The 15,965-nt window shown below is 48.2% G+C and overlaps 1 protein-coding gene across 7 annotated transcripts in view; it reads right to left on the bottom strand.

Annotated features, from left to right (window-relative positions):
* The window catches only part of sptan1 (spectrin alpha, non-erythrocytic 1), a 307,457-nt gene that overhangs the window by 101,244 nt on the left and 190,248 nt on the right, over positions 1-15,965 (bottom strand). For all 7 annotated transcript variants that reach the window (XM_077498154.1, XM_077498152.1, XM_077498151.1 and 4 more), the window contains 3 exons: positions 14,259-14,390; positions 13,408-13,545; positions 13,233-13,337 (listed from right to left, as the gene is read on the bottom strand). In XM_077498154.1, the coding sequence (XP_077354280.1) occupies positions 13,233-13,337; positions 13,408-13,545; positions 14,259-14,390 (375 nt within the window). The remainder of the gene's footprint in view (positions 1-13,232; positions 13,338-13,407; positions 13,546-14,258; positions 14,391-15,965) is intronic.

Raw genomic sequence — 15,965 nt, forward strand, 5'->3', positions numbered from 1 at the left:
AGCAGTTGCATGAGGTCTCCCGAGGAGCCTCCCGGCCGGGAGCTCCACCCCCACACAGACCTCCTGATCCCAGAGCCACAGCACCACAGCTCAAACTGCCACCTGAGTCCGGAACCGCCTGGAGGACGCCGCCAGTGACCACCGCCGCTTTAGGCCTGGCACCTCCAATGGCCGCCTCCCCACACGCTTTCGGGCCATCAGGTGATGACAGTTTCCAACGTGGACCCATGTCGACTCCCCCGTTGGAGGGACAAATGGGCGTGGCCTGGAAAGATTTGGACAAGCTGGCTCGAAATATAACCAAATTCGAACCGAAACCAGGGGGGTCCCACAACACAACAGAGTACTTGAAAGACATCAACTATCATATCCAGCGGTTCCCAATGGCAACCGTGGAAGATAAGTTGTACTTGATCAAAATGACGTCCAGCCGAGCAGTCAACAGACTGCTGGAACGGCAGCCCGCTGATGTGTTGTCTGACCCCTTGGCACTTCACCAAGCCATCTCACGCGAGTTTGACGGTTCTCCTGGGTTGTCGGGCATGGAAGTCGCCATGTTCGTCAAACAGGGAAAGCAGGAGGCTCCTCAGGCTTTCTATAGTCGTCTTCGCGATGCCTATTTTGGGACTCGTAACGAGCCCAACATGGAGGAAGATCCTGGTTTTAAAACGTTGTTTGTCCGAAACCTCCAACAAAACCTTAACCACTACTTGGGACTGGCTTTGTGTCCTGAGACACTGAATAGCTCGCAGCTACGTGACTTAGCAGCTAGGGGCTATGCAAAGCTAAAATTATCCGCCCCCAAGGCAGGCGACGCAGGAATTTATAAAGTGGACGTGGGTCCTCCTTCAGAGCTGGGGGGAGCTTGCTCCTTTGCTCCGAGGGAAGACCAGACTAAATCCAAAAAGTCAAAACAGCCCCGCGCCCCGCGAAACCGCGCTCCAAAACCGACTACTCGCGTGACGAGAAAGCGGACGGAGAAAAGCAAGCTGACGACCGCCGGCGCTCCAAAGTTGCTAAAGGTAAGCCCGATTCGCGCTATCATCCAAAACGTGATAAAGTCGAACGCGCGCCAGCAACCGATTCCTGCCGCGAGTCCCGGAACCGCCAAGCCGACTCCGAGACTGACCACCACGCAGTTGCCAGCGGCATATTGAAGGCACTCCTGAAATTGTCAAAAGACTCGTCAAAAGACCCGCCTTTATGACTAACCGACGGTCGGATGCCCACTGAAGTGACCCACCAGCAGAGGTCACCAGAGGGGCCTCCAGTAGCCGACACTCAGACACCTACTAAACTGCCTTCTGACTCAACAATATTGGTACTGCAGGCTGATCCAAATACAGCAGACCCGCATGTATCGCGATCAACCGATGACGTGAAACCGTTCCAACAGCTTTTAGGTGACCTCACCACCAGGGGGATGGCTCGTAAATTCTATCTGAGCGTCACCCTGGAGCGAGCTCTAACCTACGAAGCCCTTGTAGATCCCGCCGCGGACATCACGGTGATGTCCAACACGGTGTTCGAACAACTCCGCGCCGCGTCACAAGCTAACAGTCGACCGCTCCGCCTACGGCGGTGCCCACTCACCGTTAGCGCCTTCTCACCTACTAACACAAAGCTGGAATCTGTCGCGATGGTACACTGGTCCATTGGCCCCATGGAATTCATCCATCCAGTCTATGTGGGACCCATTGAGTCAGTCCCCCTTCTTATTGGCCAAGACCTGTTGTTCCGCTTCCAACCCATCATAGACTACCAGAGACTCCAGATTTGGGCCCAGGTGCGGCAGGCCCTGCCGACATTTCCTTCGGGCCCTGACCAGGCTCAGCTCTGCACTGTGACTCGGGCACAGCCACCCCACGGGGAAGCAGACGCCCCCACAGGGAGCTGGGACACCACTCAGTCCAAGGCAGGACCCCTCGCGTCCCCGACAAAGGACCGGCTGAGAAGCCATGACACCTTTCTTTGTGACCTTGACCCACCACCGCCTGATACAGGGTACGCCCCACGCATCATCGGAGGTGTCCACGTGCAAGGTGCACCTGTTCTTGACGCTGTCCTCGCCTTGTGGGCTGACAAGTCAGCCATTTCTGCAGCATTCGCTGACAACTTGCGAGATCTCGACCCGAACATTCTTTTCGTCTCTAAGTCTTGCCGGTTTCCGTTGAACACGGAACCTCCTCTTACAATAACTGCAGTGGGCGTGTGCGCCTTAAACCTTCAGTGGAAGCAGCACTCACTGACCCACTACTTCTTGGTTGTCCCGGACGCGCCTCACACCCTTTTTGTGGGTGCAGATTTGCTTGTTCGTCTTGCCGTCCATGTGGACACCATCAACAACGTGCTTTGGTCCCTCACCAACTCGGAACCTCTAGCTTGTGTTCCCAGTCTTCCAAACATGAAGTCCGGACAGACCATCCCAGATGCTTGCGAAGTCTTAAACGAGGATGAAGTGATCGCTCCGGCGACCACTATCAACATTCCGGTTCGCTTGGTGGCGCGAGCTAACCAGGTCTTGAATGCTAGCTCCGCCTTCTTTCAACCTTCAGCGGAATTCATGAACCTGTCGTTACTCTTGGAGGCCACGCCCATCGTGGACGCCTCTCTCACCACTCTGATCTTGGTTCACAACCCCTTTTCGTACGACGTTCGCATACCAAAAGCGACCCGTCTGGGCCTGCTCATCCGTTCCGACTTCCACGACTTCACTCTAACGGTGCCTGTGGTTGGACACATTCCATCTGACTTGTTCTTGACTGAAGACACCGGTGGCCGAAGACTCACCAGGCCATCTCAGCTTGTTACGGTCAACCCTGCCGGTCCCACCAACGATGAAGACATCGTCCGAGTGGACCTGGGGACAGACCAACAACTGGTGATTTATGCCTTGAGCGCGTTGCCTCCAACGCCTTCTAGCATTCCCTCTGGAAACCCAGAGAAACCTCAACCAACCACGACTCCAAATGGGGACCTTCAACCGTACCCAGAGTTCGAGGAGCACCTCCAAGAAGTTCTGCACCGCGCCGACGCGCTCCGGTCCGAACAGGACCGCGAACGGTTGCGCACCGTGTTAATGAAATACACACCGTCTTTTGCCAAGGACTCCTTGGATTGCGGGTTGACGGCACTACATGTAGTCCGCATCCCGACTCAGCCCGGCGCTCCTCCAACTTTCGTGCGCCAGTACAAGATTCCGATAGCTTCTTACGAACCAGTACAGAAGACTATCGACGCCATGCTGGAAAAGGGCATCATTCGCCCCTGTAACAGCACCTATTCGGCTCCATTGTGGCCAGTCTTGAAGCCAAACGGTACATGGAGACCAACCATTGACTATCGCAAACTGAACCAACAGGTTCCTCTTTCGCGATGGCCCATGACACAACTTGAACAGGAACTTCCCAAGGTTCGAGATGCCAAATTCTTCACCACCATCGATGTGGCTTCGGGGTTCTGGACGATCCCAGTAGACCCCAGGGATCAATACAAGTTGGCATTCACCTTTGGCAACAAACAGTACACTTTCAACCGGTGTCCATTCGGCTACGCCAACTCGCCAGCCGAATTCAACATCTTCCTCAACAAGGCGTGCCCTGACGCCGCCGCCAGGGGCAACCTCATTAATGTCGATGACATTATGATGAGGAGCTCCTCTTTGGATGACCACTTGATGGAAATCGACCACGTTCTTGGACAGCTGTCTTCTGCAGGCGCCAAACTGTCCCTCCTGAAAGGCCAGTGGTGTCGCACGAAGGTCAACTACGTGGGGATCTTGGTTGGGCCGAACGGGATTGAACCACAATCCAGCCGTATTCAAGGCCTTCTTGACATCAAAACCCCCACCGATGTGTCAAAATTGCGCAGCTTCCTTGGCGTGTGCAACTATTCGCGCCAGTTCATTGAACACTTTGCTGACATAGCACGCCCTCTTACTAACCTGCTGAAGAAAGACACGCCCTTCGATTGGGGTGACGAACAAAGCAACGCGATGAATATGCTAAAACAAAAGCTGGGCTCCGCCCCCTGTCTCGCGTACCCCGATAGCAACAAGGAATTTTTCTTGGAAGCAGGATTCTCCGACCATTGTTTGAGTGCGGGTCTATACCAAATGTACGACCAGGATAAACGCGTCGTGGCGTACGCCAGTAAAACGTTGAACGGCCCCGAGTTGAAATACTCCGACTGCGAAAAAGCCCTGCTTTCCACAGTACGGGCAATCAAACATTTCTCAAACTACATTGGATGCCAAAAAGTAACGATTGATACTAACCATCATCCGGTTACTTTTCTTAACAACCAACGCATTCGAGACGGTGTCGTAACGAACGCGCGCATTGCCGGCTGGCTTATGGCGTTACAAAGTTACGATGTTCGAGTCCGGTACGCGAAAAACGCAAAGTTACCGCTGGGTACCGATCTAGCGATTTGCCAGAACTGTGTGTCAACTTCCCCGACCCCGCCGACAGACGTCGCCGTGGCACCGATGCCGGAATTCACGCGTCACCGCTATTTTGAGGAACATGTCTGCAAAGACATGCCTACAGCTTACGTGGATGGCTGCTCTTACCACCACCAAACCCAGCTGCAGGCTGGGGTGGGCATCGCTTGGGTCAATGACACACCGTGCAAACCACTGCAATTCCAATTGGGCCCCCACTCTTCTCAATATGCGGAAATCGCTGGCATCCTGATTACACTCAAATTGGCAGTTGAAAACGGTGTCGCGGTGCTGGTTATCTGCACTGACTCAAACTATGCCCGCCTCGCCTTCACCTGTCATCTACCGGTGTGGCGTCGAAATGGTTTCCTTACGTCAGCAAAGAAACCGGTTAAACACCGCGACCTCATTTTGACATGCGACCATTTGGTTTCCTCCAATGATATGCATGTCTATTGGAAAAAGGTCCGGGGACACTCAAAAGTCCCAGGACCTGACAAACATTTTAACGACCTAACGGACACGTTAGCCAAACAAGGGGCCCTCAACGGGACTCCTTGGACATTTGATACAGCTTGGCTGACCACCCAGCCCACCATGGAGGTCCACGTTCTCACGCGCCGCCGCGCTGCGGCCGCCGCTGAGTCTCGCGACGCCCCCACACAAACCCCTACGGGGCCCGTGGCGTGCGTACCGCCCGTCCGAACCTCCGACTTGGTCGCCCAACAAGCCGGCGACCCCGCGCTTTTCAAAATAATTCAGCACCTTTCTGATCCTGTCGCCAACCCCGTGTCGCCTGACGCGTTGAGTGACGACAGCGACTTCAGAGACTTGCTCTCCGTGCTGCAAAGGCTGCGTCTCGTTAAGGGCCTTCTGGTTTATGACTCCGGGTCTCCACCTGCCCTGCGGTTGGTGGTTCCACGGAGCCAAAGGGGGGTCTTGCTAACATACGCCCACGACGCGCCTTATGCAGGCCACCGCGGATTCAAGGCCACTGTCACCGCACTACAACAGGTGGCATACTGGCCGCGCATGCATAATGATGTAGCAACCTACATCAAAGGATGCCTGGTTTGCTGCCAGTTTCAGCCAGCAAACCCGAGTCACCGAGCACCACTCCAACAGAAAGGAGTCAACTTCCCATGGTCTGATCTCCAAATTGATTGAGTGGGACCACTGGTCAGATCTCTGAGAGGGAACAAATACTTTCTTACAGTAGTTTGCACGTTCACCAAGTGGGTAGAATGCCTGCCCGCTCCAAACGACACCGCACACACCACTGCGTGCCTGCTGATGAACCACGTGTTCTCCCGTTTTGGGTTGCCCTCACGGGTTAACTCAGACAGGGGAACCCACTTCACAGCCGAGGTGATGCAACAACTTTGGCAAATGCTCGGAATCAAGGCCCAGTTGCACATTAGCCATCACCCGCAGTCATCAGGACAGGTGGAGCGGACTAATCGCACCGTGGTAAATTTGCTGAAAAAGTTTGTTGTTTCCAACCATCGGGACTGGGACACCCGACTCCCACTGATCCTCATGGCAATTCGAGCCACCCCTCACGAATCCACAGGGGTGGCCCCCTTTGAAATGATGACCGGACGGCGAATGACGCTCCCCCTGCACCTGATGTATCAGCCAGGAGAAACAAACCTAGCCACGGCATACACGGCCTCCCAGTACGTGGAGGACCTGCAAGCCCACCTCCGAGCCACGTTTGCATTTGCTCAACAACGGCTTAAGCAAAGTGCAGAAGGTCAGAAAACCTACTACGATAGGAAAGCCTCACGAACCAAGTTCGAAATAGGTGATCGAGTATGGTACTACTTGTTCGCGCACCCAAATGCTACTACTCCGCGTGCCCAGAGGGGCATCGCCCGAAAATTTCTTCCCCGGTGGTCAGGACCATACGAAATCGTCGACAAACTGTCACCCGTCGCCTATCAAATTAGGATGAATAAAGGACGTCAGGGGGACCAACTGAGATGGGTCCACCGAAATCAGATCAAAAGTCACTGCGGTTTTGAACGTCTGGGAACGCGGTCGAGCGAATCTCAGGACCAGCATACGCGCGAAACTGACAAAGGGGGGTCACCAGCTGACTCCAAGTCAGCGACCCAACCGACACCCTCGACAGACGCGCCAAACTCCGTCGACCGACCTAGCTGAGTATCAGACGTGCAAAAGGGGGGGTCAACACCCCGCTGCACCTACCGAACCCCTAAGTGATGTCATACTGAGCGACGCTAATCCGCTTGTCTTTGTTGGTTGCTAGAGGATGGTGTGATATGATGACGACCCTGATGTTGTGCATGACCGCTGTGGTGAGCTGACCAGAAACGGTTGAACCCGGACTTGCAGCGGAAATTGCCTTGATTGAATAACCAGGATTGCTTACGAATGATTGCGAGAAGTTAGCATACTGTGTTTTTCTACTTATTTGCAGACGCTTGGTGCAACACTTAAGGATACGGTCCTAGCTGTAACAACAATAGCATTATGCAGAATTAGACTAGACAACTACAAAACGATTTGCAACTCAAATTCAAAAGATCATTTACACTCAAGGTGTTATAATACTTATGAATGGTATGCTGCGTGAAATCAGTTTTTGCTAACTATAAAAAGCTCCCCCGTACTTAAGGCCTTCAAAAGCAGGTCGGAGTACTCTTTTTAAAGCGTTAGTGTCTAGCTAATCTAACTAAGCCCCTTTGCCTTCCTTCCCTTAGTCTAGCGTGACTGCCGAGGATACTCAGATTTTTTTTTTCTTTCATTTCTTTTCCTCCCCTCCTCCCTTTTTTTTTTTCCCTTTTCCTTCAATTATTCTTGGATAGCGCACGACTTTTTGGGTGTTTAATTACGCTATAGGAAGATGCGATAGCTAAGTACCTAGCAACGATAGTGTCGCGCTAACCGACGTTTCAGTTGCATCACTATTCAAGCTACTTCCGTGTTTACAGAGGGCTAGCAAAGTAGCGCTCATAGACGCTTCATTCCCCGGCTGTTGTAAACATAATGCAAAGACATTGCGCAACTTTTTTTTTTTTTTTGGGGGGGGGGGGGGGGGCGGTTTTTCGCGACACGGCACGGGATAGTGTGCGCGCGCGTCCCAACGAGTGACAGCATGCAACTGAAGACAGTAGCAGAAGCCCGTGCCATACATCTCGGTATTTCCCTTGGCTATCGAGTCCTCTCGGTGCACTTGTAGGTTCCGGTGTTGGTACTGTGCGCGACCCAAAAGAATAACTCTCTTGACGATCCATTGCATGGATTCAAACTTCACACAGGTATGTCCCACAGCCAACACACAAGCTAAGCTAAAAGCATATCGCAAGCGTCTCTTTTTTTTTTTTTTTTTTCCCCCTGTCAACGTACACGACAGATAGGAGAACTGAGACGTGCCCGCAATTACTTCATCAAACTCAAAATGAACCACAGCAAAAAAAAAAAAAAACATGAACAGCAGAGATTCCGTGGTCATCATTGTGTCTCAGATTTAAAAAAAAATAAACTAAAAAAATGAATAAAAAAAAGTCATACATTAACCAAAAATGAATGTGATGGCAAGAGAAAAACAAAAATTGTTGATAAAAAGGGAAGGTCACTTTTGACAATATTTTTTGTATATATTAAGTGGTTAAAATGTGTTTGATAGATTTATTGTTCCATAAGGTGGCGTCATATTTCTTTTGGCCGGTAGGCTTATTTCATGTCTCAAATTTTTCTGTTTCTGAAATACTTCACACTGTGCACATATTGTTTGTGTCTTTTTAAAGGTTAAATATTTATATTTCAAATTATTCGCCTTTTGTTTTCCTGATCCTTGTTTTGAATAGGAAAAAAAAACTGCCAATAACGACTAATAAATATTTAAACTGATACATTTTTCAGTCATATCGCCCAGCCCTTAGTTGCGGTCTATTTAAATAATTGATTCAATATATGAAAATATAGAAGACATTTTTGTTGTTTTTTAACATGTTTGAAAATACTGTAAAAATGTCACTATAAGTTTTGAATATTTAAATGAATCGTATGTTTTGATAGTGTAGCGATAATTGGGTCGTCTTTTGGACGAATTAATAATCTGGACGTTACAGAGGTAAATTGTATTTACCTCGATAACCTCTGGGGCACCACGTTGAATTTGCTTGGGTTAACAGGAGCAAACAACGACCAAAATCCTTCTTTCATCAGTCATTGATAATCTAAAGTCGCCACACTCGATATTCAGTGGTTCGTTGTACTAACAAAAGAATAATAATCCACTCGGAAACACAGATGACTTAGGCGGAATAAAGTTTATAAAACATGCATTTATTCACGATTGCTACACTACAGAATCAAAATACTGCCTATCTAACTATTCTACCGTCAGAAGAAAAGAAATAAAATAAAGCGAATGAAAATAAGGAAGGAATGCGAATGAATAAAGAAACAGGGAAAAGAGAAAATTTGACCTGCCAGATTTGTGATGTTTCAAACGTAAGTGGCACACAGTGGATACGCCGAGGTAGAAATCAAGCGCACTTACGAGACCTGGAGTTGCGTAGCAACGAACAGAAGTGGCGGCCTTTTTGACAAGGGGGAAAAATAGTCAATGTTCGTTGAAAAAGGCAAGAAAAAAAAAGGTTTATTCCACAGGTTAGCAAGGGAGCCACGCCAGGGGCCTGACGTAGTTGCGCGGCTCGTCCCTTGATTGGTTGGTCGACTTGGCGAGGTTGGTTCTGCTGGACGGCTGCCCGGTTCCAGGTGGAGTTCGGTCCGCTACGCGCCTGCGTACGGGGAAGGCCAGCCGTTGGAGGTGAGCTAGCACCGCGGCGGGGCGCCACCGAGTAGCAGGTGCGGCGCGCGGCTTAGGTGCACAACCTTGAGTCCGGCGGTGCGTTGCAAGTGTACCCGGGACCGCGAAGGTCGGGCGGGTAAGCACCGATAGTGGAACAAAAACGAAAGAGTCTTTAGTCAGCGTTGCAGTTGAACTTGCTTTGGCGTGGCGTGGAGCGAGGATCCGATTTCGTTAACGGATCCTGCCAGGGAAGAAAAAAGGCCACGTGGTTTGCAAGTCTCTTAGAACAAAGAGTTCGAGCAGCCTGGGAGTTTTTTTGGTTGCGGCTTGTGAGAGCAGGAAGAGGGCAAGAGCGCGGGCAGTGGTCTGCTCATCCTTTTTATAGTCTCTGGGTGGGGCGAGCAGGTGAAGGCACACCCTTCTGTTCGCTCGCGCAGACTCTCAGAGGAAAATTATTAAAAAGATTAATAATTTGGCATTAAATTTGGTCAGTCTGGCAAATCAGTTTTCCCCACACAACCCGTTTAACACACATTGTAATTAATGCATCATAAACTAACTTGTGAGGTAACTTCTACTTGTCTAATCTGACTGAACTGAGAGATATTGGTTATCTTTCATTCTTTATGGAGTACACATGAAATAGGATGTTCATACACACAAGATATTACATGAATCATTCGTAGTTCAGTTGTCTGTCAAGAATTACCATGATATAAATGTGTAAAATGCGATTACTTATGTGAATTGTCACTAAGGATAGTTCCAAGTTTCGCCACTTGGAGGTGTTGTTGCTCCATCTAGACGTTCCAGGAAGGGCGAGGCGCCAGAGTATCCTTTTGTGATTGATAAGAAGTCATGAGCATTCCTTTGATCGGTCATTTGTGTATTCCAAACCATTGGAGCCATTTGTTCGGGCTCCGAGCAGACTGCTTGAAATACACTCCTTCGGCAGACGCATAAATTCCTTTGTCACCTGGTCTGGCTTCAAAAGAGTTTTGTTGGTGGCTGGGTAGCCACCTGTAGGGCTGACCAGACTGGATCCTGTCTGGGCATTGGTATATTCATACACTGCAGAGAATTTGCTTTAAGAGAAGCAAACTTAAAAAAAAAAATTAGAGGGTGGAATGGACCTAGGCAATAGTTGTTACAATAGCCACTGCTGTTGCAGGCAAACCTCGTGTTCCAATCAAATATTTTGCAAATATATCGAGTTGCGTATGCTTAAGGTCATGCTACACCTCCACAAAAAATGGTGCGACCAAATCCTGTGCTGTGCGAGCAACTAAAAATGTTACTCGCACAAGTGGAAAATTTAGTGTAGAGCCCTGCCAGCAGACACGTAGAGTACTCTGCAAGCAACGCCTGTGGAATGCGTCCAGGTGGAGTTGCATAACTGCAGAGAGCGCCTATGTTTCGCTGGTGTAGAGTAGGACTGGAATGATGACGGAGTCGAAGAGGCGGAGTTTGGTGGCCAAGCGGGGATCGACCACACCATAGAGAGCTTGCCAAAGGCGCTGTGAGCCAGCTGGAGTCGACGCAGGATCTCAGGATCACAGGAACCACGTGGCAAACTTTGACCCGAGGTAGATGAACCCCTCAATGACCTCCACCTCTCGACCACGACTAAGTGGTACCATAGAAGGGACCATCAGCGTATCCATCAGCAACTGTAACTTGGTCTTGACCCAGTTGATTTCTAGTCTGAGTGGGAGAGCCTCTTCAGAGAAAATCGGCAGAGCATCCGAGAGGGCATCCAGGAAGGTGGCGAGCAGGATGATGTCGTCGGCGTAGTCTAGATCGGTCTGCGTGAAGTGGAGACTAGCACCCACCTCCGGGCAGCGAGTGAGGGACGAGAAAACCCAGTAGTCAACGGCAACATTGAACAAGTTGGGGGCAGCCACACAGCCTTGCCGCATGCCCGAGCTGGTGCGGAACGGCTGTGAGACCATCCCGTCTGCTCGGACTGTACATGTTGTATCTGTGTACAAATCCCACAGGATGTTAAAGGTGGGTTCAAGGATATTTTTGTGGCTGCTTCTTCCGGGTGGATCATCTTAACTGGATCATCTTAACGATTGTTTCTCGATCCTGTCAATCAATATGCGTAACGACGTCGTGCGTGCTCGTTGCTAGCTCCACATGCAAATGTCAAAACAAGTAGAGTATGGCGCAGAGCTCTTGCTCTTGTTATGAATACCATAAAGCCTCACTCACAACCGATTCACAGCCATGCGATATCCGGTCCACAGCTTTACAAGCAATGTATCTAAGGATTCCCGGCGGATTTTTTTGTTTCCCAACGACCGCCGCTGCAGAACCACTGCCGAAAGGGTTCTAAAACAGCTGTTGCAACGGAACCGCTCGGCCCCGAAAGACTCCCATGGAGACATCCAGGGACAAAAAAATGCAGCTTCCATGTGGAACCAGTCCGATGGAAAGTGCCATATTATAAATGTTTGTATGTAAATTGTAGTCTGTGCGGTGCACGTGTACACTATGCTGTGCCGATCAGGAAGTAGCCAGCCAATCACATTGCAGCGGGTCATGTTTCACTCAAATACTATTGGATTGAGTCGGGGCATGGTGACGCGGAGGACACGACAACTTTCGAATGTACGTTTTAAACATAGTCCAGAGGGAGCATCAATGCACACGCGCCGCATGAGCGGTATTTTTTTTCCACCAGCAAGCACTTGAAAGTTACCCGCGTTTGCGAGTGAAATGCTCGCACTGTCGAGCACTGGCTGGTACGATTTCGTCCGCAACGAGACTATCTATGCCAGGGCAGGAAATCCAACACTGGTCTCCACCCTCATCAGGTCTCCACCCTCATCAAGAGGCGGCGACTTCATCTGCTCGGTCACATGGCCCGCCTGGATAACTTGATACTGGCAAAACAACTCCTCCTCACTGACGCATCTCTCCCTCCTCTGCCAACCACGAGGAGGAGGGAACAAACGTGTACAATGCCGCATTGTCCAATCAGCACAAATTTTTGTATTGAATGTCCCGCCTTTCCCAAGCATATTACTGTGGAGAGGTACCAGATGGATATTGCGGAGAACTCCCTTGAGTGAAGCGCAACATCAATCTTGCTATTGCCAGGTTAGAGAATACCTGGATGAGTGAGAATATTTATAGGTACATTGTCTGGTTTTTTTTTTCCTAATCAAGTTCTACAGGTTATAAGTCACATTATATCTGGCTCTTAGTTCTTATTTCACAAAAACCTGGCCTTTGAACAAGTGTGTAAACTTTTTAGAATCCATTGTACTGTATTTACTACATGACTGCCTAAAGGCCTCAGTATGCTTCTGCGACGGGCTCGCACGGGGGGGTTACGGCGTTGCTCCGCTCGTGCGTTTGCCTTCCGACTTGGGCGCAATACACATCACAATACACATTGGTGTCTGCTGGAGTTTCACACCAAGTCCCGCTGTCGCTATGGCTGGGCCGCCACAGAGTGGCGATTCCTCTGCATTTTATGACGGATTCAGGAAGTTCAATTTAATTCAGAAACACGAAAGAAAGCCGGGGGGAGAGTAAGTTCATCACCGTGGCAATTAATTATTGCCAATTTGCACCGGTGTCGGCCGTAAACTCGCCAAAACAACAGCCGTGCGCTTAGCGAACAAGTTTTTTTTTTTTTGTTGTTATTGTTGTTTTCCGCCTCTCGTCCCAGGCACATATCCACATGCACAGCCGTGGTCTCCGAGCAGGGAAGTCGATTTGCGCCGCCAGTTGCCTTCACGGAAACTATCTGGGCGGGGGGCGGGGAGAGAGAGAGAGAAAAAAAAAGAAAAAACGCCATCGAATGGACCAATCAGAAGCGAGCTACGCCCCGCCATCTACGGCGTCCAAGGATTGGCGACGTGTGCACGTCAGCCGGCCACGAGCGACGCGGCACTTAGAATTCATGAGCGCCGTAGATCATGTGATCGACGGCGCTCATCGACGTGAGAGCAAACGTGGAGGCATAAATTAGGCTTAAGAACCTACCTCATGGGCAGAAATATCAGCCTCCAGCAACTGGTGTTTTTTCAGCAGGTTGTTGACTGAGGCCAGATCTTTCCCATAGTCCTCTGAAGCAAGAAGTGCTTCCACCTGAAAAGCACAATGTGTCACCCATTTTCAAGTCTGTGAATGTGCTAATCTGTGGTATGGAAGTAATCACCTCAGAGAGCCAGAAGTCAAAGTCTTTGATGCCTGTGTTAAAGTTCTGTTGCTTATTGGCTTCTTTGAGTTTTTGGCTCTTTTCAGCAGATTTGTTGACAAGGAACTGCCATTGCTCATCCAGAGCCCCAAGGCGTACCTATAGAGGAAGAGTGCTGCTTGAACAATGCCAACTACTACACATACTGTAAATTGCTGACATATAAATCTCTCTAGCATCTTCACATATTGTCACTCTCTTAAAATAATGTAAAATAAAGTCTGCTAAAATTGACCACATACTTATATAATCAGCATTTACTTAAAAAAAAAAAAAAAAGAAAAAGAAAAAAAAAGACCTGGGCCATTATTTTAGGTGGCTCACAAATTAGATTGCAAACCTTGTGGCCCGTTACTTAAAAAATTGTTGCCATAAAGGAGTACATGTGACATCTCTCTTTTCCTTATGTAAAGGTTTGTCAGCAGTAACTTATGCTATAGTTGGGTTATTAAAGTTTTCATCGAGGCTCCTTTTACGACTTCAACAACCATCCAGCCAAGCAATTTTGGGTCATCTCATTTGGGTAGGAATTTCCTACTTGGAAATAGGTTCTTAAATCAATACACCATTTATACACATGATCTAAACTAAAGTTATGGCGAAACAATAATATTCTATAATAATAATAATAATAATAATAATAATAATATTTTATTATGTAATTTTTACAGCAAATTATATTATGTAGGTTTGCATCACAACACTGCTTTATAAAGATCAATTGTTCATTTTTCTATAAATACATGTATTAAAACAATTGTCACTTATTATGAGACTATTTACATGAAATCACACAGTCCGTAAATACATACCTGCACAGCATCCTCGCTACCGGCACAGGCACCTCTTTGGATGAGAGTGTTACCAGTATCTATGACCCCACGGATTCGGTCAGCATTGGCATGGAGCTCCGCCTCAAATGCCTGGTGCTTCTGATGTTTACTCTACAGTCATCGAGAGAAGGAAAAGGTATGTGAATTAAATTCTGATACTTTACCACCAATCTATACTGAGCCAAAGAACAAACAACTGTTGTTTTTTGCTCCCATTTTCACAAGCTGAGCTGAAAGCTCTAAGATTTTTTTCTATGTATGAACATTTTCTCTCAAATATTGTTCTCAAATATGTATGAATCTTTTAATGTGCACTTCTCCTTCTCTTTTGCCGAGATTGTCCAGCCACCTCACAGGTATGGCATATTAAGATGCTGATAAGACACAGTGATTATTACACGTGTGCCATAGCCCATATTAAAAAGTCATGGGAGAATGTGTAGTTTTAATGTAGTCCCACCAGGTGGATCTCTTCCCCCCCCCCCCCCCCCCCCGTCTCACTCCAACACTTAACCTTGCCAATTGAGTTAGTACAGGGATTCCGTTCTATTCATTTTGTGGCGGCGGTACGCCGCTATTAAATCATAGCCGTCGCTCCTTCAAGGCTAAGCTTGCAGCTTTACGCCGGATGGGTAGACAAAAAGATGACCATGAAGTTTGCACGGTGACGAAACAAGAATAGTAATAGTGACATCTAGGGCTGTTTGAAAGCTCTATATAAATAAAGATGACTTGACGTGACTTGAGTAGTCACTGCTCTGAACAGAGATTAAAGTTCTCCATCAATCCAACAGATTTTTGTCATTTAGAAAAAGCGTGCACTGGCTCTCTTTAAAAGGTGAAAATGCTAAATATGCACAGTTGCATGCACTGGTGTTGAACGCACATCGTCATAATAAAGCTGTCCTAACCACAAGAATATGTATGTCATTTTATTTTCTAGATGCCGCCAAAAGTGTTAATCTTCATGATGTGTGGGAGTAGTTTTTTTTCTTTTTTTATTTATTTTTTTATTGGTAAGCTCATTTGGAAGGTGCCGCCTTGGTAAACGTCGACAGGCCTGAAAATTACCCACCCTTTGGCGAAATATGCAGTTTTGAAACCAAAATATGTGACCTATCTGAATCATGGAGAACCGAAGAGAAAGTGAAAGTGAAAGGGGAACTGCTTCGTATGGTGAAGCTAACTTATTGGCTAACTTTTACCATTTAAAAGTTAAACACCACATTAACAATAAAAACTGCTAAACCTGTCACTGGGATAGACATTTTTTTTTATGTGCTAAAACGTCACGCATTAGCTTGCTTTTCCATCAACAAACCCAGGATCTTTGAGTTCTGGGTAAAGGGAATTCTTGGTTGCAGGGAATTTAGAATTGTGTCTCCACAGCATCTTACAGAGTTCTAGGTAATTAATTCAAATGAGTTTGATGAGCCCAGTCGATGTAAAAACACCACCCCCAAATTTGACCAATCAGCCTTGGTCATTGCAGCCCGCCGCCCCTTCAAAGTTCCAGTAAGACCCTGCTGCTGAGATAGTACTTGGATGCCCCCTGGGGAATTCAATTATCCTGGAAATTGTTGGTGGTGGAAAAACACGCAAACTGAATTTTTACCACGGTAAACTGAAAAGTTCTTCAAAAGTTCCAGCGGTGGAAAAGCCCCTAAGTTGTTTCATAATTAGTGC

This window comes from Festucalex cinctus, chromosome 15, assembly GCF_051991245.1.
Source record: "Festucalex cinctus isolate MCC-2025b chromosome 15, RoL_Fcin_1.0, whole genome shotgun sequence".
Lineage (NCBI taxonomy): Eukaryota > Metazoa > Chordata > Actinopteri > Syngnathiformes > Syngnathidae > Festucalex > Festucalex cinctus.